At 45.2% G+C, this 27,784-nt stretch overlaps 1 protein-coding gene across 5 annotated transcripts in view; it reads right to left on the reverse strand.

The window, feature by feature from the left end:
• The window catches only part of FRMD5 (FERM domain containing 5), a 324,278-nt gene that overhangs the window by 44,002 nt on the left and 252,492 nt on the right, over positions 1-27,784 (reverse strand). For all 5 annotated transcript variants that reach the window (XM_027521101.1, XM_027521102.1, XM_027521098.1 and 2 more), the window contains exon 2: positions 1,651-1,755. In XM_027521101.1, coding sequence (XP_027376902.1) covers positions 1,651-1,755 — 105 coding nt within the window. The remainder of the gene's footprint in view (positions 1-1,650; positions 1,756-27,784) is intronic.

A 27,784-nucleotide genomic window follows, 5' to 3' on the forward strand; every position in this document is an offset into this window, starting at 1 on the left:
TGGTGCTCAGGGGAAGGGGTCTAGGGGGAGCCGGGGAGCTCACCTCCTCCATCTCTACTGTGATCAGTAGATACAGAAGGACAGTTCTCTACTGGTCCATTTCCTCACAATGCTCAACGACCCTTGCAAGCCCCCCTGCTTGGCTTAAACCCTCAACAAAGGCACAGAATCAGGTCACTTTAGAGGCCATAGAGCAGGAATTCAGCAGGGAACCCCAGAAACCACACAGGCTCTGGCATCAGGCAGGTCCAAGCAGGACCTTTGTCACTTGCCTTGGGCAAGTTAGGCAACCTGCAGGAGACTGTTCACTCGTCTGGAGAGTGGATGGTCAACTGCCGGTACGCATCTCATTCATGGGAAGGATCCAGTAACTTATGTGAAGCTCTCAGCTTTGTGCATGATAACACCTCAGTGCTCAACATCCATCGGCTCAAAGGTCTAGGTGTGTGTCCAGCGTAGAGCCTGGCACATGGCAGCCACTCCATCAAAGTTTATTTCTCCTTTCCCCTACTTCCTTATTTTTCTCTGTCTCTGTTGGCTTTAAATCTTTGCAATCTCAACACACTCTCTTATTTTCCTCAAACACATTCTAAGTGAAAAACAATGGACAGGACACACTTTACACTTGAACAGGATACATTTTACCCTTTTTTCTTCACATGCCACTGTCTTTGGAAGGTGAAGAACTGCAGGATTTGCAAGGGCCAAAAAGCCTGTGTCAGTTGGGCTCCACCTCTGTCCTGCTCGGGGAGGGTTGCTGTGGCACTCAGGCAAGGCCCCTCCTAACCAGACCAAGGTGAGCATGCCCATTTACCAGGGAAGGGGCAGGACAGCCTCAGCCTGTGACCTGGGCTCTGGGGCCACCACACCAGCCCAGCCGCTCTGCCTCTAACTGGGCAGCTTTGGGCAAATCTCTTCAGCTTTCATGCATATTAAAAAGCAGAGATGTCATTTTGCTGACAAAGGTCTGTATGGTCAAAGCTATGGTTTTTTGATTTGTCGTGTATGGATGTGAGAGCTGGACCATAAAGAAGGCTGAACACCAAAGAATTGATGCTTTCAAATTGTGGTGCTGGAGAAGACTCCTGAGAGTCCCTTGGACAGCAAGGAGATCAAACCAGTCAATCCTAAAGGAAATGAACCCTGAATATTCCCTGGAAGTACCGATGCTAAAGCTGAAGCTTCAATACTTTGGCCCCCTGATGCAAAGTGCTGACTCACTGGAAAAGACCCTGATGCTGGCAAAGACTGAGGGCAAGAGGAGAAGGGTCAACAGAGGACAAGATGGTTGGATGATCATTGACTCAATGGACATGAGTTTGAGCAAACTCTGGGAGATAGTGAAGGACGGGCAAGCCTGGTGTGCTGCAGTCCGCAAAGAGTCGGAGACGACTGAGCAACTGAACAGCAACAACAACTTCAGCTCTCCAGGTTGCCATTTCAGTGTCTAGCAATCGATGGAGCACGCCAGGTGAGCTCTGCTGCGGGGTGTTCCAGGTCTCACAATATGATCCGAAGAGATGATATCCAACTACAGGGTCCAGTTGGTCCCCTGACTCCTGAGGCTAAGCTCTGAACATGAATGACAATTAGTGCCTCAGGCTAACTGACTGACCCTCTCCCCCATCCGTGCTTTGAATATGGACTTACCCGCTGCTTATCAGGGTCCACAAAGCGGATCCCAAAATAGTCTTTCTCCAATAGATTCAGGTGGTGGCAAAGAAGGTCAAACAGGTATTGGCCTTTGGCATCTCTCTGCAAAGAAAGCAAGCTCCACTGAGAAACAGAGTGTAACTGTGTTTTGATGGTCATTAAAGGTCACTTGTGACAGTTCCGTGAGGATATGAAAGGGATACATGTCCATAACCGTGTCCTCCACGTTGTGATGGATTCAACATTCTTGGGAATTCTGAAGCTTTTAGCACCTGGAAGGAGCCCAAGAACCCTTCCTTCCACAAAGATAAGGCAGATAGATTCAGGTAGGCCCAGTCCCCATTGGGTGGAACATGCTGAGTCTAGCTTGTCTCCATCCCCATCACCCACCCCACAGGTGAAGAAGAACCATCTCTCACCGCGGCCCCGGCCAGAGCCTTCTAGCCGGTCCTCTGTTTCTGGGTTCACCCTCGCTCCACATGATGGCCAGGGTGACCACCATTTAGACAAACTTTTTTTTTTTAACTGAATAAGTAATGCAGGTACATAGTAAGATATTCAACCATACAAAAGCACATACTACCAAGAGTAAGTCTCCCTTGGACCTCACTCGCCCTGTGCCTTGGACCTCACTCCCGACCCCAGGAGCTTCTTGGGCATCTTTTTTTTTTTTGACTTTTTTCTTTTTAATTTGAAGAGGATTATCTGGAAGAGAAGCCTGATGAGGAAACTAAGACAGAAGTAAAGGAAACTTAGTGAAAAATCACTAAGTCACGTTTCTCAACTTTTCTACCATGAAGATCCTTAAGATATATTTTTCAAACATTTTCAACTGTAACGCTTAGTTTAAAACATTTTATACCAAAGGAACATTTCATGCAAAGATGGGCTCGATAAAGGACAGAAATGGTATGGACCTAACAGAAGCAGAAGATATTAAGAAGAGATGGCAAGAATACACAGAAGAACTGTACAAAAAAGATCTTCACGACCCAGATAATCACAATGGTGTGATCACTGACCTAGAGCCAGATATCCTGGAATGTGAAGTTAAGTGGGCCTTAGAAAGCATCACTACGAACAAAGCTAGTGGAGGTGATGGAATTCCAGTTGAGCTATTCCAAATCCTGAAAGATGATGCTGTGAAAGTGCTGCACTCAATATGCCAGCAAATTTGGAAAACTCACCAGTGGCCACAGGACTGGAAAAGGTCAGTTTTCATTCCAATCCCAAAGAAAGGCAATGCCAAAGAATGCTCAAACTACCGCACAATTGCACTCATCTCACACGCTAGTAAAGTAATGCTCAAAATTCTCCAAGCCAGGCTTCAGCAATATGTGAACTGTGAACTTCCTGATGTTCAAGCTGGTTTTAGAAAAGGCAGAGGAACCAGAGATCAAATTGCCAACATCTGCTGGATCATGGAAAAAGCAAGAGAGTTCCAGAAAGGTATCTATTTCTGTTTTATTGACTATGCCAAAGCCTTTGACTGTGTGGATCACAATAAACTGTGGAAATTTGTGAAAGAGATGGGAATACCAGACCACCTGACCTGCCTCTTGAGAAATCTGTATGCAGGTCAGGAAGCAACAGTTAGAACTGGACATGGAACAACAGACTGGTTCCAAATAGGAAAAGGAGTACGTCAAGGCTGTATATTGTCACCCTGCTTATTTAACTTATATGCAGAGTACATCATGAGAAACGCTGGACTGGAAGAAACACAAGCTGGAATCAAGATTGCCAGGAGAAATATCAATAACCTCAGATATGCAGATGACACCACCCTTATGGCAGAAAGTGAGGAGGAACTCAAAAGCCTCTTGATGAAAGTGAAAGTGGAGAGTGAAAAAGTTGGCTTAAAGCTCAACATTCAGAAAACGAAGATCATGGCATCCGGTCCCACCACTTCATGGGAAATACATGGGGAAACAGTGGAAACAGTGTCAGACTTTATTTTTCTGGGCTCCAAAATCACTGTAGATGGTGACTGCAGCCATGAAATTAAAAGACGCTTACTCCTTGGAAGGAAAGTTATGACCAACCTAGATAGCATATTCAAAAGCAGAGACATTACTTTGCCAACAAAGGTTCGTCTAGTCAAGGCTATGGTTTTTCCTGTGGTCATGTATGGATGTGAGAGTTGGACTGTGAAGAAGGCTGAGCGCTGAAGAATTGATGCTTTTGAACTGTGGTGTTGGAGAAGATTCTTGAGAGTCCCTTGGACTGCAAGGAGATCCAACCAGTCCATTCTGAAGGAGATCAGCCCTGGGATTTCTTTGGAAGGAATGATGCTAAAGCTGAAACTCTAGTACTTTGGCCACCTCACGCGAAGAGTTGACTCATTGAAAAAGACTCTGATGCTGGAAGGGATTGGGGGCAGGAGGAGAAGGGAATGACAGAGGATAAGATGGCTGGATGGCATGACTGACTCGATGGACGTGAGTCTGAGTGAACTCCGGGAGTTGGTGATGGACAGGGAGGCCTGGCGTGCTGCGATTCATGGGGTCGCAAAGAGTCGGACACGACTGAGCGACTGATCTGATCTGAGACTGCAAGCCAACACATGTACACATATGTACATGAATGTATGTACATGTCATTTATATACATGTACACACGTTATGTATCTACACACATAAATAATTAAAACAACTTTCACAAAATGCTCTCCTTACTATGCAAGATGTAGGTTGATATTTTAAGTGCTATCTGTGACTTCACTAAGGTAATTTCAGAACCTCTCCTGAGTTGTGACCTACAATTTGAAACTCACTATGTTAGAAGTTGTCTTCCCAAAAGTTCATCTCAAACTTGGATCCTCTTTCTCCTTCATTTCTTTTTTCTTCTTCTTTTCTTGTATGTCCTTAATGTGGTTATATTTTATACCCAGGCAAGCTGATATATACATATACATCTTCTCTTAAAAAAAACGTCAGCGGCATATTTTATACTGTGCTCTGTTTCTTGGGATTTTCCCCCGCGTAGGGTCTCTTGTGACTCTTCCTATAGCAGCACATATACATAAGCCTCACAGTTTTGAACTGCAGTGAGGACCCCGTGATCTTTAATTACATTATCGCTCCTGCATAACGCTGTCAGCAAGGAGCCTGTCTTGCTCTCAGAACAAAATCCAAACTCTGACCGTGGCCTCAAGGCCCTGCATAACCTGGTTCTGGCCTCCTCTCTGAACTCCCCCAAACCATTCTCCCTCCTCTCCGGCCACAGTCTCCCCACTCCTGAGCATGCCAAGGCTCTTCTGCATCTTTGCGTCCTCTCTGCCTGGGATGCCCTCCCTCCACTCATCTCCCTGAGGTCTCAGCTCAGATGTCTCTGGTGCAGAGAAGTCTTTCCCCTACAGAATGACCCCTCCTCGTCTCTTTACAGGTCCTTTGTTTATCCTGTTTATTTCCTTCTGGCACTGACCAGCCTGTCAGCGTATTGTTCATTATTTGTTTACTGATGTATCATCTGCTCCCTTTCTAGACTACAGTTTTCATGAGGGCAGAGCCATCCCCCAGAATCCAGCACAGGGCTTGGCATATGGCAGGGACGTCCTCAATGCTTATTTGCTGAATCAATGAATAGCAGGTGGAGGGGTGGCCAGAAGGTTTTACAGACTGTCAGGAAATTAGGTCCCTCGCTTCTAAACCCATAACCTTCTTCTTCAGGGACCTTCCTGGAGTGAGCTGGGAGGAGAATGGCTTGCAGGTGAGTGTCAGGACAGCAGGAGCTCTGCAAGGCAGCATCTCTGGGCCTCTCCCCAGTGGTCTCCGCAGCTCAGCCAAGATGCTCGTCTCTGGTGGATCTATGTTTAGTGCTGCACCGAAATCAAGGTGGTCTTGTAAGATCCGAACCATCTCACCTGGGGCAAGGCCCAAGGCCATGGGGCGTTATGGGAGGGCCTGGCCCTGCTCCAAGAATGGGCAGGTCTTCAAGACCTCTTCAGAAGATTTACCCCTCAGGGACTTCCCTGATGGTCCCGTGGCTAAGACTGCATGCTCCCAATGCATGGGGACCAGGTTCGATCCCTAGACGGGGAACTAGATTCCACATGCCGCAACTAAGAGTTTGCATGCTACATCTAAGACGCGGTACAACCAAATAAATAAAAATACATTTTAAAAATATAAAAGAAAATAGTTTACCCCTCACTATTTCCCTTCTGCCAGCTTACCTGATACTTTTCAAAAAGAACTAGGGCAGGATAGCAAATCTCTCAGCGTGTATATTAAGAAGCTTATCCTTGCAGGACTGGAAGGATGAGCGAGGGGACAGCTCAACTAAGGAAGGTGGTGGCACGTGGGCACCTCTCCCTCCTCTTCTGCGGGCCTTGCGCTCCCTCCCACGACACAACCCTGAGGCAGTGGTCCCCATTCTTACACCCTCGGGTCTCCCACCAGAAAAAGCTACTCTCACAACAGAGCCTTGTCGTGAATCACCCTGGAACTTCAGCGTGACGGGCCATAAAACCAGGTCTTTCAAAGGACTCTAAGAACAACGGTCATTGTGGGCATGGCTGTCAACTCTTACTGATCCACCTGAGGGTGAGAAGAGCTTAAACTCATTTTTAAACGGAGGAAATAGGCTTAACCCTATCTCAAGCAGCATATCCTGTACTTATTCTCTCTCTTAAAGCAACTGAAATGGAATACTAAGAGACAGTGCATATTATGAACATTTTTCTCTACAAATTTTCCTTTGTACCAAGCTGGCTACTACACTGTGATCAGCTGGGGGAGAGGTTTCTTTCTTTTTTTTTTTTTTTAATAAAAGTATAGTTGATTTATTAATTATGTTAGTTTCAGGTGAACAGCAGAGTGATTCAGCATTTTGGCAGGTTATACTTCATGACAGGTTATTTCAAGGTAATGGGTATAATTCTCTGCACGATGTAATATATCCCTGTTGCTTACCCATTTTATATATGGTGGTGGTTTAGTCGCTAAGTTGTGCCTGAGTCTTGCAACCCCATGGACTGTAGCCTGCCAGGCTCCGCTGTCCATGGGAATTCTCCAGGCAAGAATATTGGAGTGGGTTGCTATTTCCTTCTCCAGGGGATCTTCCTGACCCAGAAATTGAACCAGGGTCTCTTGCATTGCAGGCGGATTCTTTACCAACTGAGCTATGAGGGAAGCCCTATAGTCATCTGTTAATCCCACACCCCTCATTCGTCTATCCTGGGGTGAGTTTCTTAGATGTATTATTTATTTAGGCTGTGCTGGGTCTTCATTGCTGCGCCTGGGCTTCCTCCAGTTGCAGTTTCTCATTATGGTGGCTTCTCTTGTTGTGGAGCTGGGCTCTAGGGTGTGTGGGCTCAGCAGTCACAGCAGACAGGTCTAGCTGGCCCTCGGTGTGTGGATCTCCCTGGACCAGGGATGGAACCTGTGTCTCCTGCACCGGCAGGTGGGTTCTTAACTTCCCTGGCCCTGCTGCTGCTGCTGCTAAGTCGCTTCAGTCGTGTCCGACTCTGTGCGACCCCATAGATGGCAGCCCACCAGGCTCCTCTGTCCATGGGATTCTCCAGGCAAGAACACTGGAGTGGGTTGCCATTTCCTCCTCCAATACATGAAAGTGAAAAGTGAAAGTGAAGTCGCTCAGTCGTGTCCGACTCTTAGCGACCCCATGGACTGCAGCCTACCAGGCTCCTCCATCCATAGCATTTTCCAGGCAAGAGTACTGGAGTGGGGTGCCATTGCCTTCTCCTCCCTGGCCCTGGGGGGAGTTTTAATAGCTGAAGAAGTTGGCTTTCTTGCACACAACAACCATATTAGCACAGGAGCCCAAGGCAGCCATGGGGAAATTGTGCTTCTGTGATAGAAATCACATGGACTTTTAAACAAGAACCATGTCTTCCATAAAAATAACTTAGTCACATGAGCTGGTGGCTCAAATACACTTGCATGGCTCTTAGCTGGTAAGAATGTTCAGTTCAGTAGATCCAACCTCGGAGTTGTTCCACTTCACAGGAAGAAAAAGGAAGCACTGGCTTTTCTCCAGGTAGTCATAAAAAACAACAATAACAGCCACACATGTACATCGTTTATATCAGTACAAAAGGGTCTTTTTCTATTCCCCAGCATCTGGTGAAAGCCCTGCTCCCCACCATGAAGTGACCCCTCCCTTGGAGCACTGGGCCTGTGGCTGGTGGCCGGGCCCCAGGCAGCCTTTGGGGGAAGTCACATTCAGGTGGAGCTCGTGGTGGGTTCCCACAACAGACCTCTGGCAGGGCCTAGTGTTTGGAGATTGAAAACTTCCTGGCCTGCACTGACAGATACCCGCCGTGTCCTAGGAGTCCCTCTCTGTGGTCTCCCCACCTGAAGCTGGGGCTTTCTGGACTATCCTCTGGCAGCCAGCCTTCTCCTCTGGGGGGACGGCAAAGCCCAGTGAGCCCACCTCCTTTCCCCTTGGCCGCAGTCGCCCTGGCACTACTCCCACCCGGGTGCTCCGAGCTGGATGTTGTGCCATTGATTACACTGGGGACACAGGCGCTCACGCTGACAGGTGATTACGGTTTAGTCACCGAGTCGAGGCTCCAAGCCCCAGGCCGTTTATCTTCGGGACAAGCGAGCTGAGGCAGAGCACCTGAATCCAGCTAAATCTCGGAGGTTATTCTCCTCACAAGGACATGAGTAAGGGCAAAACGGCGCATGAAGCACCCACCTAAAACATAAATGTACATTTTATGAACCACAGTAGTACCTACATACATATTTTAAAATGGTAGTGCATAGACAGGCCACCTCTTAATTCTGTCTAGACGGTGCCCAGAATGATGCATGAGCCCCTCGGAACCGCTCTGCAACTCTGAGGTCTGGAGAATTCAGGTGCCTTCCTGGAGTGCCTGGTCCAGAGAAGGCAGGAGGCAGGAGGCAGGCTTGGGCTAGTGACCTATCCTGTTCAAGGTTCATCACATTTTCTGCCTCACAATCAATAGCCCTGGGCAGGAGAACAGCTTTTTTTTTTTTTTCTTTTAAACCCATCACAGGGTTGATTCCAGGGACTCTGGCCTGGTGCACTCTGATCAGAGGGGCTAACATGTAGAAAGCCCCCTACTCACTGGGCCTCACCCTGGGCAATCCCACTTACCCAGAAGGCAGGCAGACTGTAAGTGCCAACTACCTGAGTCATGAAGAGGGCAAGAGACATCACAGCCTCCTCAGATCCTGGGTCCCAGGCGGTTAAGGGGAGCTGCCATGGCTTCATGGCCCTTCGAGAAGGCAGAGGGGAGAGGGAGGGTTGCAGGAGGTGGCACCAGCTTCCCCATCCCCAAAACACAAGAGTCCAGGGGTGTGGAAAGGCCATGCCAGGATGGAGGGAACAAGAGTGGATGGAATGAGTTGTCCTTGGGGTGGGATGAGGCACCAAGGGTGGGAGGAAACCCCAGCCTCTGTTCTGACCTAACTTTACACTTCTTGTGGGCCCAGGACTGGCTTTCTCATCCATGTCTTCCAAGGGCATGCGGGTGCCGCCAGCTGCCGGGTTCAGGAGCAGATGCTGAGAGAAAGCACTTTAATGTCACAGGGGGACAGCCACGGTAGCTCATCTTCTCAGGGCCGGGGCACGAGCACGCGGAGCGGAAAGTGTGAATCAATTCCCGGGGCGCCATTCTGCCCTGGTGTTCACACACTACAGCGGCCGGGCTTCTGGGGCACAGGGAGGAGAGGGGCACAGACGCAACCAGCAGGGCACTGGATTTCTTCACTGCTGCACTTTCCATTTTCTTTGAAGGGCCCGAACTCCTGCCAAGCTCCGGGCCCAGGAGCCCACTTTTCTTGCTTAGTGGTAAACCAACAAAATATGTCCAGGAACTGCTGAGGCTGCAGCTCGACAAGCAGCCGGCTCCCTCCAAGAGGAGATGGGGGGTCGGGGGAGATGTTCAGCTCCATGGAGAAATGCCGGGCAGCTCAGCACAGGGCTGGAGAGGAGCCCTCGCTCCTGACTCTCAGCGGAGACAGACTCCAGGGCTTGGCAGCAAGGCTGGGGCCCATGCAGGCACTTGGTATCTAGACTGTAGCACCAGGAGGTCCCAGCACTGCACTGGGACCAGTGGCGATGTGGCTCCTGGGGGGAGAGACGAGGGCCTAAGGAGGGAAGTCGGAGTTCAGATGGAGAAGGAATGGCACGCACCCGGACTCCTGCAGCCACCTGCCCGGCTAGTCCTTAACAAACGCAGCGCCTTCTTGAACCAATAGCCTGCTCCTCCCCACTCAACAGGCAGGACTGAGAGAGTCGGGGTGCTTTCCATGATGCAAAGAGCTATCTGTAGGTTCCGATGCCAGGCGTGGAGCCCCAGGGAGCCCCGCTGGCAGTCCTGGCTCGGGTCAGAGAACTGGCCGAGCTCGGCGCCACGAGGTGTGGTGGGCAGAGGACTTGCACACAGGGCAGGGCAAACACATTCCATCTGCAACACGGAGGGCACCGTGCCAAGTCAGAGTCACGGGAGGGAGGGCTGCATGTTCTGTCAGCACAGGTGGCCCACGCCAGACTCCACAGGGGCGATCAGGATCTCTGAGCAGACCCCTCAAAGCGGCTGTCAGCTCGTAAGAGCAGGGCTAAGGACAGCGCTAGACTTATTGAGTTATCAGTGATGATGTTTCCACAGCCAAGGCACCCCTGCTCCTGTGTGGATTCCTTGTACTTGGGGAAGTTACCAGAAAGAAAAAAAAAAATCTGAGCTGAGCCTGAAAAAGAGCAAGCGTGTCCATCTTTCCTACAGCGAGGCCACCTTTATAGTAAAGTGACTCTCAGAAGTGTCATTGTTTCTTGCTGCTCATTGCATACGTTTCGGTTGTATTTTTCCAGCCAGTATTGAATATCTCAGTGGACTAGTCATGTCACAGCTATAGAATTACAAAAACTCAGCCAAGCTTGTTAGGGGGGTAAAAAACAACAACTCAGCATTTTGTGTGAAGCTCATATTCTCTCTCTCTCTCTCTCACACACACACAGCCTCTCATAAAACTATGCCTTCTCTACAACATGACGTCAGATGTCAGATAATTTGTAAGGAAAGCCCAGCATTTGGGGGGCAAATAAACACTCCCTCGGAATGTAAACTGGTACAGCCACTATGGAAAAGAGTGCGGAAGTTCTTCAAAAAACTAAAAATAGGGTCTTCCTTGTTGGTCCAGTGGTTAAGAATTCACCCTGCACGCAGGGGACATGGGTTTGAGAAACTCAGCCTTCATGCTACAACTACTGAAGCCCATGAATCGTAACTGGAGTCTGTGCACAGCAGTGAAAGACCCTGCACACAGCAGCTAAGACCCAGCACAGCCAAATACATAAATTAATGTAAAAAACAGAAAAAACTAAAAGTAGAGTTGCCACGTGATCTAGCAATCCCACTCCTGGGCACACATCTGTACAAAACTACAATTCAAAAGACGGTAAAGAATCTGCCGGCAGTGCTGGAGATCTCAGTTTGGTCCCTGGGTTGGGAAGATCTCCTGGAGGAGGGCATGGCAACCCACTCCAGAATTCTTGCCTGGAGGAGAATCTCCATGGACAGAGGGACCTGGTGGGCTACAGTCCCTGGGGTCGCAAAGAGCTGGACATGACCGAGCGACTAGGCACACACAACTCAAGAAGATGACATGCCCCCCTACACTCACAGCAGCTCTATTCACAACAGTCAAGACGCGGAAACCTAAATGTCTGCTGACCCACGAGTGGGTACAGAGGACACGCTGCACATACCCAAGGGCATACTACTCAGGCATGAAAGGAGGGGATTCTGCCACTTCAGCTACGTGGATGGATCTAGAGATGGTCATACTAAGTGGAGTCAGAGAAAGACAAATACCATACGATATCACTTTTATGTGAAATCTAAAACATGGACAAATGAACTTATCTATGAAACAGAGACAGACTCACAGACAGACAGACAGACTTGTGGTTGCCAAGGGCGAGGGGGGAGGGGGCATGGATCGGGAGTCTGTGATTAGCAGATGCAACTGTTATATACAGAATGGATAAACACCAGGGTCCTGCTGTATAGCACAGGGAACTATACTCAGTATCTTGTGATAAACCATAATGGAAAATGATATGAATAAGAATGTATATGTGCACAACTGAATCACGGTGCTATACAGCAGAAATCAGCACAACACTGTGAATCAACTATACTTCAACAAAACAAATTAAAAAAACAAATTACTTAAAAAAAACAGGCATCCCCTTGCACCCAACCCTAAAGACAGTAAACTGACAATACATTTTATTGTCTTTTTTTCCCCAAAGGACAAATGCACATGCTCTTTGACAAGCCCAGGAATTTCTGGGGTTAAGGGGAGTGGCCTGTGTGGCCAGGGTCAGGAGCGCCGCGTCAAGCTCACGTTCTCACTGGTTCTCATAATCCTGCAGCCTTTCTCTCAGCCTCTCTGACCCTCAGCGGGAAACTGTTTATTGGCCACTACCAACAAATGTGGTGAATTCTGAGTGGGACACATCCCGTGATGAAGGAGGCCAGGATTTCTGAGTCCTGGTACAATCTCCTTTTCAATTTTCCTATCAGGTCACTTGTATTCCCTTGGAGTTGAGGTGGAGGCAAAGAGAGCAGAGAGGGGAAGGGCCCTGGGAAGAGTCACTGAGGATGAGCCCTGGGCTTGGAGCCAAAGCCCTGCTCTGACACTCCTCAGCTTGTGACCTTGGACCTGTCCCTTAATCTATCTGAGCTTCTGTTTCTTTAGCTACAAAACAAGGTTAACACTACATCTCTCAAAGGATTACTGAGACATAACAAAACCAGAGACATAACAGGCATAAGGACCCTGTGCATTTTTCCAACTAACTTCCTCTGCCTCCTGTAAACTCTTCTTCCTTTAGGCGGAGTGGACTTGTACATGACAAGGCCTTAGTGACGAGGCTGTGTTCTCCCCAGACAAGAACACTCAGGTGGGGCCTGGCTACACGTTCACCTTTGCAGCACCCCTGAGCTGGTGGGGATGGCCACCACTTTGGAAATGTTCTCCAGGGGCTCTCAAGGCACAGTTTGCATCTTTTCCTTATCCCAAAGTTATTTTTCCCAGACAAGGTCAGAAGTAGAAAATATCAAATATATGCAATTAACCCAAACCCTTCGGAGGCTTGGCAGAACAAATAAAACTCAAAGTTAGTAGAAGAAAAGAAATCATAAAGATCAGAATAGAAAGAAAGTAGAGATGAAGAAAACAATAGAATGGATCAATGAAACTAAAATCTGGTTCTTAAAAAAGATAAACAAAATTGATAAACCTTTAGCCAGACTCATCAAGAAAAAAAGAGGTCTCAAATCAAGAAAATTAGAAACAAAAAAGAAGTTACAAGGGAAGCACAGAAATACAAAAGATCATAAGAGACTAGTACAAGCAACTATAGGCCAATAAAATGGACAACCTCGAAGAAATGCACAAATCTTAGCAAGGTGCAAACTTGCAAGACTAAAGCAGGAAGAAATAGCAAATATGAGCATTCCAATCACAAGTACTAAAATTGAAACTGTGATTTAAAAACTCCCCCAAAAAACAAAAGTCCAGGACCAGATGGCTTCACAGGTGAGTTCTATCAAATATTTAGAGAAGAGTTAACATCTATCCTTATGAAGGTCTTCCAAAAAATTACTAAAGAAGGAACACTTTCAAGCTCATTCTTCAAGGCACCATTACCCTGATACCAAAACAAAAGATATCACAAAAAAGAAAATTATGGGCCAATATCACTGATGAAAACAGACATAAAAATCTTTAACAAAATACTAGCAAACCAAATCCAACAACACATTTAAAGGATCATAAACCATGATCAAGTGGGATTTATTCCAAGGATGCAAGGACTCTTTCAGTTCAGTTCCGTCACTCAGTTGCATCCAACTCTTTGTGACCCCATGAACCACAGCACGCCAGGCCTCCCTGTCCATCACCAACTCCTGGAGTTTATTCAAACTCATGTCCATAAGGACTCTTTAATATATGCAAATCAATCAATGAGATACACTGCATTAACCAACTGAAGAATAAAAACCATATGATCATCTCAATAGATGCAGAAAAAGCTTCTGATAAAATTCAGCACCCATTTATGTTAAAAACTCTCCAGAAAGTGGGCATAGAGGTTTCTCCAGAAATCTACCACAACATAAAAAAGCCACATACAACAAACTGAGAGCTAACATTCTCAACAGTGAAAAACTGAAAGCATTTCCTCTAAGTTTAGGAATAAGACAAGGGTGCTCATTCTCACCACTTTTATTCAACATAGTTTTGAAAGTCCTAGCCATGGCAGTCAGAGAAGAAAAAAAAAGAAATAAAAGGAATCCAAATAGGAAAATAAGTAAAACTATTAACTATTTGCAGATGACATGATACTGTACATGGAAAATCCTAAAGACACAATCAGAAAACTACTAGAACTCATCAATGAATTCAGTAAAGTTGCAGATACAAAATTAATACATAGAAATCTCTGACATTCCTATACACTAACAGTGAAAGATCAGAGAGAGAAATCAAGGAAACAATTCCATTTACCATTGCATCAAAAAGAATAAAACACCTAGAAATAAACCTAAGGAAGCAAAAGACCTGTATGCAGAAACTGTAAGATGCTGATGAAAGAAATAAAAGATGATACAAACAGATGGAGAGCTATGCCATGTTTTTAATTGGAAGAATCAATATTGCCAAAACGACTGTACTACCCAAAGCAATACACAGATTCAATGTATTGTCTATCAAATTACCAATGGCATTTTTCACAGAATTAGAACAAAACATTTTACAATTTGTATGGAAACACAAAAGACTCCGAACAGCCAAAGCAATCATAAGAAAGAAAAAATGAAGCTGGAGGAATCAGGCTCCCTAACTTCAGACTATATTATAAAACTACAGTGATCAGAACAGTTTGGTACTGGCACAAAAACAGAAATATAGATCAATGGAACAGGATAGACCAGTCCAGAGATAAACCCACATACCTATGGTCAACTAATCTATGACAAAGGAGGCAAGAATATACAGTCTCTTCAATAAGTGGTGCTGGGAAAATTGTAAAAAATTGTAAAAAAAATCGCAAAAAAAATTGTAAAAAAATGAAAATTATAAAAAATATGTAAAAAATGAAAATTAGAACACTGTAACTCCATACACACAAAAAATTCAAAATGGATTAAAGACCTAAATGTAAGGCCAGACACTATAAAACTCTTAAAGGAAAACATAGGCAGAACATTCTCTGACACAATTTTGCAGCAGTATCTTTTTTTGATCCACTGCCTAATGAAAATAAAAACAAAAATAAACACTTGGGACCTAATTAAACTTAAAGGTTTTTGCACAGCAAAGAAAACCATAATCAAAATGAAAAGACAACCCATAGAAGGGAAGAAATATTTGCAAATGAAGTGACCAACAAGGAATTAATATCCAAAATATATAAACAGCTCATGCAGCTCACTATCAAAAAAAACAAACAACTCAAGCAAAAGTCCCTGATGAAGGCGAAAGAGGAGAGTGAAAATGCTGACTTAAAACTCAATATTAAAAAAACTAGGATTATGGCATATGGTCCCATCACTTCATGGAAAGTAGATGGGGAAAAAAATGGAAACAATGGCAGATTTTATTTTCTTGGGCTCCAAAATCACTGCAGATGGTGACTACAGCCACAAAATTAAGACACTTGCTCCTTGAAGAAAAGCTATGACCAACCTAGACAGCATATTAAAAAGCCGAGACGTTACTTTGCCAACAAAGGTCTGTATAGTCAAAGCTATGATTTTTCCAGTAGTCACATATGGATATGAGATTTAGACCATAAAGAAGGCTGAGCACTGAAGAACTGATGCTTTCTAACCATGATGCTGGAGAAAACTCTTGAGAGAGCCTTGGACAGGAAGGAGATCAAACCAGTCAATCCTAAATTATTCACTGGAAGGACTGATATGGAAGCTGAAGCTCCCAATACTTTGGCCACCTGATGTGAAGAGCCGATTCACTGATAAAGACCCTGATTCTGGGAAAGACTGAGGAAAGAAGGAGAAGGGGGCAACAGAGGATGAGATGGTTGGATGGCCTCACCGAATTAGTGGATATGAGTTGGAGCAAACTCTGGGAGATGGTGAAGGACGGGAAGCCTGGCATGCTGCAGGCCATGGGGTCATAAAGAGTCAGACATGACTCAGTGACTGAACAGCAACAAACAAAAAGTAGGCAGAAGATCTAAATAGGTATTTCTCCAGAGACACTCAGATGGCCAAAAAACACATGAAAAATGCTCAATAATTGCTAATTAATAGAGAAATGCAAATCAAAACTACAATAAGGTATTACCTCACATGGGTCAGAATGGCAAAAAAAAACCCTACAAACAATAAATGCTGGAGAGGGTGTAGAGAAAAGGAACCCTCCTACACTATTTGTGGGAATGTAAATGGATACAACCATTATGGAGAACAGTATGGAGGTTCCTTAAAAAACTAAATATAGAACTACTATATGATCACAATCCTACTCCTGAGCATATATCCAGAGAAAACCATAGTTTAAAAAGATACATGCACCCCAGCGTTCACTGCAGCACTGCTTTCCAGCCAGGACACAGAAGCAACCGACCTGTCCACTGACAGAGGCGTGGATAAAGAAGGTGTGGTACATATATACAGTGGAGTATTACTCAGCCACAAAGAAGAACAAAATAATGCCATCTGCAGCAACACGGATGGATCTAGAGATTCTCACACTGAGTGAAATCAGTCAGAGAAAGACAAATATCATATATTGCTTATACGTGGAATCTAAAAAACAATGGTACAGATGAACTTATTTATAAAACAGAAATCGAGTCACGGATGTGGAAAACTAACTTATGGTTACCCGGGGGGGATTGGGATTGATATATACACATTACTATATATGAAACAGACAACTAAGAAGGACCTTCTGTACGGCAGAGGGAATTCTACTCTATACTCTCTAATACCCTACACGGGAAAAGAGTCCAGTGGACTTCCTCCTGGAGTCTGCAGACGACTGCGCATCCTCATGGCAGGTGAAGGGCGAAGGAGGGACAAGTAGAGCTTACGGCTCCCAGTCTGGGTGCCCGAGTTCCCCAGAGCTCACCCAGTCACTCACAGACGCTGGCGTCCTTAGCTAGGACCAGACTGGTCGTTCTCACTGCTTCCCCTAAGAAGGACAGCCAGGCCTCCCTTGAAAAGTCTCTCCTCAGAGCAGACAGGACTCTGAGCGCGGGCTCCAGGGCCGGCTCTTGCTCTATGGTCCCACTGATGGATGCCCTACGCCCTTTCCCAGCACTAAGTGGAGACAACCTCATTGCAACAACAAAACTGAAGTCCCAGGAGAGGAGTGAGACAGCTGGGGCCAGAAGACAAGCAGGTGGTGGGAAGATGGTTTACTGTGCAAATGCTGAGACCCGGGGAAGCAAAGGGCAAACCCCTCATCTCCCAACAGCAGCTATGTCAGTGGTGGAGCGGGGTAGAGAGGAGAGGTGAGGTCGGAGGCAACGGCTAGCTCTCCTGAAAACAGTTTCCTTAATAAATTCAGCACCATACCATGCTCTGGACCAGTGGTGCCAACTGGAGCCTGCACTGGAGTCACCTGGAAAGTCGTTAAAACAGAATGCTGGGCCCCTCTTCTAGACTATCTGGTTTTGTGGGTCTGGAGGGGGCCTAACGAGATCCAGTGATGCCAAAGCTGATGGTCTGGGGCTCACAGGACTAGATCCACCCTTCTCCAGCACCTGGCGGTCACCAGCAGCTTACAGGACAAGGCCTGCAGGAGTACGGGGGAGAGAAAGTAGGTATTTGAACTCCATGACAATCCAGGTCTGTTGGTACAATTCTCACTTTTATTTATCTTTCACGTTCTCCTGTACCAAGAGTACCAACTTCAGTGCCCTCGGCTTGGGAATTTAATACTACAGAAGAACTCTGTCCCTCCCTGCCAGGTTTCCCAATTCTGCCTTTTATGCCAGTGGGCAGCTGCCCAATTCTGGCTGCAAAGTTCAAGTCCCCAATTACCATCTACTTTCAGTGGCTAAGCAGCACAAAATTCACTGCCCTTTTGCCATGAACTAGATCATCAGAAAATAAAGCTGGCAGGTATCATCAAACCCAATTCGGAGAAAGAGCTGCCTTCTCGCCTCAGTTCTGCCAGTGGCCAAAGTCTGTTCCAGAACATTTCTCTCTTGGCCTGCAGGATCTCTTGCCTAGGAGGTGGGCTGGGAGCCGCCCCAGACCTCTGCCTGCTGCCTCCTCCCCGATCTGTGCTCCTTCAGCTTCTCAGTCGGCCCTGTGTCTGGGCTGTCATGACCAATCAGTCTTCTCCTTCCTCTTTGCTAGGCGAGGATACAGATGCGCCTCTATCAAGGGATGGGGAAGTGGATGGGTATGAGATGGGTTCCATGCCAGGGAGGCAAGTCTTCTGTGTTCAGCTTTGAGCAGGGAGCTGGGGCATGAGGGAGTAAGGAAAGGCGAATCCTGAGTGCCATCATCTCTCTCTCAGCCTCAGTTTCCCTCTGTCTAAATGATCTCATGTCCCCTTGTGGCCCAGAGTCTTTGATTCTCTTTTCAGTTGACCAGAGTTATCACACTCTAGGTTTGTCTTAAGTGAGGATTAAAAAAGGAAGTGGGAAAAAAAAGGGTAATCCAGTAATTTTACAAAGTAATGTTTATTAAGACATTTATCGCTAGTTTAATTAATTTAAAAAAACTCAGGGCCATTGCTCAAAGTAAATGGGAAGAGTAACTAAACAGAATTCATTCAATTCTGGAAACTGCCTCTAGCAGGTCTGAGACAGTGAAGACCATTTACGTGAAACTTACAACACAACAAGTCTGGTCATTTTACATTCCGCTGTGAACTAGGAAAAGTCCTCTTAGATCCTTCCAGGGAAAGGGAAACACAGCTCTGCTTCCAGGAAGGTCTCTAGTTGGGTCCCTGCCATTGGAAAGGGAATTAAACGTTCAATACTGGGAAAGACTAATCATTACATCTGCGTAATTATATTGATGTGAATCTCAGAGCCAAGTTCCTTTCAGGGAGCTGATGTTGGGAAACACTGCCCTACTCCTAGGATCATGGGGAATAGGATTTAGGATGTTTTTAATTTCTAGAAATTATCAGACATCTTCCTACGGGCAAATTTCATGTCTCTACGTGTTTCTTCTTTCTCTCTCAGTTTTTCTGATGTTCTTCCTGTCTTTCTATAAAACACTTCCTGACAGCTGGCCAAGATGCCCAGGATCTTTGGGCTTTAGATCAACAGGAGATAAATAACACAGGATTGAATACCTGCCTTATCACTTGTCACAGCTTACACAGGAAGTGGCTCTGGAATGGGGTTTAGCACACAGGATGTTTTTAAGGAGGGCTTGTGGAATTGACACTCATGGCAAGAAAGCTGGACTAGGCAGAGGGAGAAGGCGAACTGTGAGGCAGGCCTGGTGTCAACCCGGCTGAACCACATTGAGCTCTGGAGCTAGAATGGTCCTTTAGAACCAAAACAGCCAGGCCTTGTATAGCCCTCCCTGGGCAATCATGGGATATGGACCGCTGCCAATGCCAGCACCCCCCGGGGGATTGGGTGGGACATCAGAATTCATTATGTCACTCTCAACACAAAACCCAAATCATAACTACTATTTCTTAAGAGAAATGTGCAAAACATTCTACAAACATTCTAATATTAACAATTTCATTAGAAAGGTTTCTATTAATCTTATTTTACAAAAGAGAAAACCAAGGTCTAATGAGTTAAATGACATATCTAGGGCCGTACAGCTAGTATACGGGGCTCAAATTCAGGCTTGCCTTGCCCCAGAATTCACATGCTTCCATTATGCTGGACTCCCATCTTATCGATTTTTCTCATGTGGCCCCTGTGGAAGGAACCTACGGCTCCATCCTTCATGCACTTTGGGGTTGAATTTATAATTCTTGGACTTTATGTCCAAATGCATAGCTAAAGCCCACTGCTTGAAATTTTTTATGACTCTTAGACCTGGGCACTATGGGCCTGCTTCAAGGAGAAAACCACTCCTGGGACCTGCTCTGGTGGCCCTGTGGTTAAGAATCCAGTTTCCAATGCAGGGGACATGGGTTTGAGCCCTGGTCGGGGAACTAAGATCCCACATGCTGTGGGGAAACTAAGGCTGTGTGCCACAACGAAGACCCAGTGCAACCAAAATTACAAAAAAAGAAAGCCCTTCGTGCTGGAAAAAGCGATGCCAGGCTTTTCCATGAGGCTAACCAAAGGGGGAAAACTCTTCAAAACCTAACAGGAAACCAATAACTTAGTCGACAGTGTTTGAAAATGATGAATAAGAAATAAGCAGCATTTAAAGCCAGATTTCTTACGTTTTTTTCTTTTAGATTTTTTTTTTTGAGGGGATCACAACATTTTCAAATCTTTATACACAGGATGTTAGAGATCGTCTGGTAACGAACCCTGAATCCCCTAGATGGGGGAGCTGAGCCAGGCTCGGTGTCACGAGAGGTCACATGCATTCTTTCCATCCCCCTATAGGCTATTATCAATCTTGTTATTCCTTTGCACACTCTAGATATCCTTAATCTTTAATACAAGTATAGGCCAGAGGAAGTTATCAGCTCATGGCAAGACATGTTGCTGCCCCAGAAAAATGACGCATCGATGGCAAGTTTATTGGGCTCAGTGGGTCTTTCTCCTCAGGTAGAGTGTCTAATGTTGTTCTCCAAGGTGTTTTTAACTTATCAAAGGTGCCTACCTAGGAAAGCATGTGACATCAGACTGGGTAAGAGGACAGAGCCAATGGAACGGGGTCTAAGCAGCCTCTCTGTGTGTTCAAGTCCTTCCTGCACCTCAGGTAAGAATTCTTCTGAAGCTGTATGATTGATACCTCATCTCTCTGCCCAGGAGGACTCCAGAGATGAAGAGTGAAGGGGTGATCCTTTCCATTTTCCCTTCACTAGAGGTGAACCTTATTTTGGCGAGGGGAAGAGTTTCTCACACATTACAGTGAGGAGATCGATTTCATAACAGAGGTATATGCAGGGAAAGTGGGACGGAATGAGACCACCAGAAAGATCTCACAAAGGAAGGGACTGACACACGAGTCCCGTAGGAAGCACAGAGCTCGCCAGCCCACGAGTGGGAGAAACGCATGGGGAACGGCATGTGCAGAGCAGCGCATGTTCTAGGAATTTTACCGCCTGCCATGGCACAAGGTCTGTTGCAGGAGATCAAGGTGAAATACAGAGAGGCAGATAAGGGTCAGGTGCTGAATGGTTGCATACGCTATGCTAAGGACTTTATTCTGTCAGCGATGGCAAGGAGTGCCAAGATTTTAAGTGGGAATAAGATGTAAGCGGGTTTCATGTTGGTGGAGGATTAGAAGATGGTAAGACTCTAAGAGAGTGAAGTAAGTCAGAAAGAGAAAAATGAATATTGTATATAAATGCTTAATATGGAATGTATAAAATGGCACAGATTATCTTGTTTACAAAACAGCAAGAGACACACAGAGAACAAGTGTGAGGACACCAAAGAGGGAAGGGGGTGGTGGGAGGAATCAGAGATTGGGATTGACCTATATACACTATTGATACTCTGTGTAAAACAGATAACTAATGAGAACCTACCATATAATTCTGGGAACTCAACTCAGTGCTCTGTGGTGACCCAAATGAGAAGGAAATCCAAAAAAAGAGGGGATATATGTATAGCCGGTTTACTTTGCTGTACAGTAGAAACTAACAATATTGTAAAGCATCTATACTCCAGTAAAAATTCATTTAAAAACAAGAACATGACTCTATGTTTCAAAAGGGAAGGTCAGATAGAAAGTCACTGTAATAATCCACATGAGCTTTTTTTTTTTTAAATTATTTCCAAGTTTTTGTGGGCTGTGCTGCCCAGCATGTAAGATCTTAGCTCCCCATCCAGGATCAAACCCATGCCCCCTGCAGTGGAATCACAGAGTCCTAGCTACTGGATGGCCAGGGAAGTCCCCAGATGAGCTTTGATGGACACACAGACTAAGATAATGATGACGAGGATAAAAATGGGATAGATCAAAGAAATATTTAGACGGCAGGATACACAGTGTTTCAGTAACAAATCTGAAGGGAGGTGTGACTGAGAAGCAGAACTGGAAGACAAGGTCCACAATTTCAGTTCAGTAAGGAGGCTGGGAGAATAGGTTGAAAAGTTATCTTTAAACTGAGCATTATCACAACGACTTTGGTGAGTGGGTCATTAACTCTTCCAAGACCCGACTACTGAGTTAATTAAGGAAATAATTAAGATTTCCCAGATCAGTCATTACATTGATTTATTTTTAGAGCACAGTGGTTTTGGAAAATCTTATTTTAAAAAAATTAAGTTTACTAGAATGCATTTCCTCCTTATAGGTAACATTGTTGAGTTCAATTATTAAGACATAGAAGTCATGTTTGTATGAACAGAGCTCTGTACACATCTTTAAAGTTAGCTTTAGGTGCTCTCCTGTGATCTTCCATAGTATTCTGGACATACTACCCCTCTAAGATGTTGTAATGATCTACTAATTTGTCATGGGGGCAGGGTGGGGGGACAGGGACCTTGTCTTATTCCTTTGGTATGCCTAATTCTTGAAACACAGCAGGCACTCAGAAAAGAAATCTTGACTGAATAAAAGCTGTAAAACTAAAAGTAGTAAAGTATATCTAACAAATCCCATTAAGAGTGCCTTTTCCTTAGACTGGCCTCAGCAGAACTGAGACTAATTGTGCACAAAATCCTGCGGGGATGCTCCTCTCGCGCCAGCAGCTGAGTCTCAGCACCAACTTCGAGTGTTATGTCAGTGATCACTTTCACACCAAAGAGAGTCGATTCCAGGCATGGGGAAATACAAAAACACATCTTACAATTTAGCCCATCAGCAGGCACTCTGGAGGCAATGTTTTTCTCATCGTTAAGATTCTTATTCAAGAAATATATTAAGAGAATGACTGGTACTTATATTTATTATCAAATTAGCCATGACAACTGCAAAATGTTTTCACTTTAAGCTGAATCTCAAAAGCTTCATTTGCATTTTCTCTAACTCGGGGATATTGTTAAGAAAATGCCAGGGTGGCTGGCATAGGGGTGGAGGGGGGGTGAGAGAGGATGTTTCCTCTTTGGTTCTTCTAAATTGATTTAAATATTTTAAATCAGTCATCTCTGATCTGTCATTAGGTGATCTGCCCATATACTTTTTTTTCCCCCAAATTCAGTTCAGTTCAGTCACTCAGTCGTGTCCAACTCTTTGCGAACCCATGAATTGCAGCACGCCAGGCCTCCCTGTCCATCACCATCTCCCAGAGTTCACTCAAACTCATGTCCATCGAGTTGGTGATGCCATTAGAGCTGCTATGAATTTACAATTTAAGAATTTGTGAAGGTCAAAAATATGGAATTCCATAATCTCTGAAATGACAGCCTCAAAGACAAGAGTCCCTTACTGCCCCCTCCCTCTCCGAGAGCAATCTAGAGCAAAGGCCAGCACTGAGACGCAGGCATTTCCAAATGCAGCAACACTGAAACTCATTATAAGTTTTAACAACCAGCTTTTCAGTCTATGGGGCTTTGACAGCCTAAATTTAGGTCTCCTTAATGGAATAGCTTTGCTTTAGAGAACAGATTATGTCAAGGGCTTTATAACCCTATTCTCCCCCAAATTCATTTAACTTTACTCATTTGGAACAATGGAAGGGAGAAATAGCCAGGAGAAGGCCAGGATTACTTAGCAGAGTCTTAATTTTAAATGTTAACGATAAAATTAAACCGTTTTTACTTCTAATGACAACATATAAAAGTTAAAATATAGATGAGTCATGAGTAATTAGGTATTCATCATCATAACACACAATATACTTTCCTGAATAACAGAGTTTCACGAGATGGAGAGAGCACTTCAATATTTAAGGATTATTGAGACCCAGAACTTATAGTTCTGGATATTTCATAATACTTTTTATTCACCTCTGTACTGAGTAGAAAAGTGTCCCCTTACCACCTCAAAAATTTATGTCTAATTAAGAACCTCAGAGGGTTTCTCAGGTGGCTCAGTGGTAAAGAATCTGCCTGCCAAGCAGTAGATTCGAGTTCAATCCCAGGGTCAGAAGAACCCCCAGAGGAGGAAACGGCTACCCACTCCAGTATTCTTGCCTGGAGAATCCCATGAACTGAGGAGCCAGGTGGGCTACAATGGGGTTGCAAAGAGTCGGATATGACTTAGTGACCAAACCACCACCACCAAGAACCTTAGAATGTGACCTTATCTGGAAATAAGATCTTTGCAACTAGTTAAGATGACGTCATCCTGGATTAGGGTGCGTCCTAAATTCAATGGATCGCGTCCTTATAAGAAGGCCACGTGGAGACAGATGCGTAGACGGAAGACAGACAGAAGAGCTAGATGAAGATGGAGGCAGGGCTGCTAGTAACTGCTAGAAGCTAGCAAGAGGAAAGGAAGGATTCTTCTGAGACTTCAGAGGGAGCAAGACCCAGTTGACACCTTAATTTCAAACTTCCGGTCTCTAGAACTGTGAGAAAGTAAATTTCTGTTGTTTCCAGCCACTTAGTTTGGGATTATTTATTACAGCAGCCCTCGGAAACTAACACAACTCTTTCAGGGCAAAGTCCCACTTTGTGCATGACAGACCTTTGGCCCTGAATGTGGCCTGTGTTGTTTCATGTTTTCACACATACATTCTTGTTATGGTTTCATGTGTGTATGGAATTTCACTAATATCTGAAATGATGGTCTCAAAGTCAAATTTCAGCCATACTTAACTTGCCCCAGCACACACAGCTGCACACCAAACCAAGAGCTCAATAAACCAAGAATTTACTTGCATCATTTAAAAAAGGAGATGCTACCTAGAGAAGATATAAAGTTTTGAGTTTTTAAGGCTTAGATGGGCTCCTGGGAGTCTGTCCCAGGCATGCATACATAGTCAAGGGTCAGCCAGAGATTTGGGGAGAATTTATGCACAGAATCTGGGGTTGCCTTATCTGTGTCTCTCCTTATTAGAATTTTCTTCTCCACTTTCCAGCTGTTGTGGTTATCCCAAACTATGACCTCTGTGGGTTTGATAGAAACCATGGTTTCTATGAATTTTTTCTGCCTTACATGACAGTAAATGGGACATAACCCTCAAGCTAAAAGCCGTAAAAGAATGGGAAGATCCCCCTCTGCTATTTCCTCCCCACCAAAGTAGACCCTCCTTGAGTTTCTGCTGCTTTCCAATCATGCCCTGGTGGCTTGAAGTGGTTGTGTTTTACACTTTGTCCAGCATCTATAGTTGTTATTTGTGGTGAGTTAGCTCAATAGGAAGTACTTGGCCATTCAAGGAAGCAGAAAATTTTCCTAAAACTTTTGATGCTTTTTTTTTTTAAATAAAAAATTTTCCTGAAGGGCTTCCCTGGTGGCTCAGTGCTAAAGAATTTGCCTGCCAATGCAGGAGACACGGGTTCAATTCCTGGTCTGGGAAGATCCCACATGCCTCGGAGCAACTGGGCTCGTGTGCCACAACTACTGAGCCTGTGCTCTGGAGCCTGGGAACCACAGCTACCGAAGCATGTGGCCTGCAACAAGAGAAGCCACTGCAACGAGAAGTCCACGACTAGAGAGGAGCCCCACTTGCCACAACTAGAGAAAAGCCCATGCAGCAATGAAGACCCAGCACAAAAGCAAAAACTATAGGTTGCTTCTGAACCCGAAGAATAAGAGAGAGTACTACACAAAAGCCAAAGCCATTGCCACCTGCAGAGGGGAACTGATTTAAATTACCACTCAGGATGTCTCAATTTTTAAAAAAATATGAACTTAGATTTTCCTATACCATTAAATATCAGTAGGAAGGGAAGAGGCTGTTGAAACCTGAGCCTTTGATGCCTGCCACTGCTGTTTTGTGTGCACTGCGACGACACCGATACCAAAAACACCTTCAGCGCCAAGTACGATCAACTACAGGCACCCAGCTCCCAACATCCCGGAATGTAACACAGCCCTTGTCAACATTTCTTAGGGAGTGGAGTGGGGGCTACACAGCACGACAGAGAGTAAAGCTCTCCCCAGGTCTTCTCCCAAGTCTCACCTACACAGGTAGCTAACTCAAATCCTCTCCTCTCACATCTCCCTCTTTCAGGTCCCATCCAGCCCCCTTTCCCTTCTCTCTCTTTTGGAGGTAAAGCTCTCAACTGCTTCAAATCTGCAGCTCTATCCAGTTCTCTGCTCATCACAGCAAAGTCAGTGCAGTCCAGCTTTTCAACCGCAGGGTGCTCGTCCTCGTGGTGTGGTGGGGTGTGTCTGTGTGTGTGGGTGTGTAGCATGACTGTAAATAGTTATCATTTAATAGCTTTCTCCTGTCACAGTTGCATATTCATAGACATGTGGAAAGAACAGGAAGGAAAGGGGAGCATTTTAGGGCGACAGGGTCTGAGCTAACCATGTGCCAGGCACTGTATGCGCACATACCGTTTCTAATCCTCTCCATCTTTCAGATGAGGAACTTCAGGCTCAGAGCCCCTGTTCGCTCTCCTTTGTCCTAGCCCACAGCCTCTCCGATGTCACTAATGTATTAATATAAGATGCAAGAGAAAACATGAAAGATACGTCTGGGAGCTGGTGGGAAGGGGACACGGAGTAGAGGCTGGGTTGTGCTGGGCTCCAAAGGAAGGTCTGGGCGCTGGGGCAGCAGAGGGTAGAGGTTTTTTAAAGGAAGAGTCCTGCTCCATGAGGCAGGGACGGAGGGGCTGACGAGGCTCTTGGGTTCATCCTGTTCCCGTCGCTCCCCTTCATGCCCACAGGGTGGTCACACAGCCGCCTCTCTGTGCCTCAAACTCTCTCCCAGCTCATTTTTAAAGACAGAGGTACTCTGGGTGGTGACTTGATTAATTTATGCACTAAAGCTAATTAAAGTAGATACTTTGGAAGTCTCATAGGAAATTTCGGTCTTTCAAATACTGAATGACACCATTTCAAATGGTAGTTAAACTACTTCTCCTGGTTCACCACATGCTAAAGAGGACAAGTTTCTAAATTTATAACCATCTTGTCAATTTGGGGTGAAGTCCAAAAGAAAACAAAAACTATCTATAGAAGTGACTGCTTTTAAATGTATCACTTGAGTAGAATTTAATGAACACTGGTACTTAAGTGACTTTTGTTTTATTGTATGATACGCTTTAAAATCTAAATTTCCTGGCATAAATGTCTTGAATGATTCATTTTTAGCAAGCCTTCCACAGGGATGGCTGCTGGATATTTATCTTGGATCTGAGCATATGTGTGAAGAATATTAGCTTGGAAATATACTACTGGTAGATTACAAAAAGCCACGCATGGCTACAAAAATTTCCATTTATACTGTGTTCCAAACTCCACATATTTAAAAGCTGTCATCTCGATTTCATGCTGACAACTTCAAGTTGGGCAAAATATGACAGTTAGAACTGCTTTCCCATGGAGTTTAGGTGTTGGGTGCTAAGAAGCAATTTACAAAAGAAAATCCATTCGAAATTTAAAATTCCGATTTTAAAACGATGGTTTTTATGATCTCTGGTTTTAAGGAGGTTTCCAGGAATGAAGAAGGCATGAAAAAGAGGAAGAAGAATAAACAAATGATGAAGGATGATGGAGACGGAGTCAAGGGAACTGGTGAGCTGAATCACTTACAGAGCGATTCAGAAAGGCAGGGGCAGCACAGACCTCAGATCCAGGGAGAAAGCTCAGCTGCACGTTATGCCAGAGAGAGAGAGAGTTGTCCTGGGGGAGTTAAAGTTTTTGATAAATTAAATTTTCTTGTTGATGAGACAGAGGCAGCTGGGATAGTTGAAAATTAGGAGACAACTCAAACCCGAACCACATGTCAAAGCCCTCGACCCCAGCTGTTAGCAAAAGCGAAAAAGCGGCCAGGCTGATGCTCTTCAAATAGCCGCCATCTCATTTTTATCCTCCTGCAGGTGGATAAGTAAGAGAGGCGGGGAGGGAAGCACAAAGAAAGCCAGCTCTGACCGAGTGTTATGTGTCAGGCCCCGCATTAGGCATTTCACAAGTACTGCTTCATTGTCATGGCAACCGTAAGAGAGGCATTATTATCAAGCCCATTAAACAGAC

Source organism: Bos indicus x Bos taurus, chromosome 21 (assembly GCF_003369695.1).
Source record: "Bos indicus x Bos taurus breed Angus x Brahman F1 hybrid chromosome 21, Bos_hybrid_MaternalHap_v2.0, whole genome shotgun sequence".
NCBI classification, from domain to species: domain Eukaryota; kingdom Metazoa; phylum Chordata; class Mammalia; order Artiodactyla; family Bovidae; genus Bos; species Bos indicus x Bos taurus.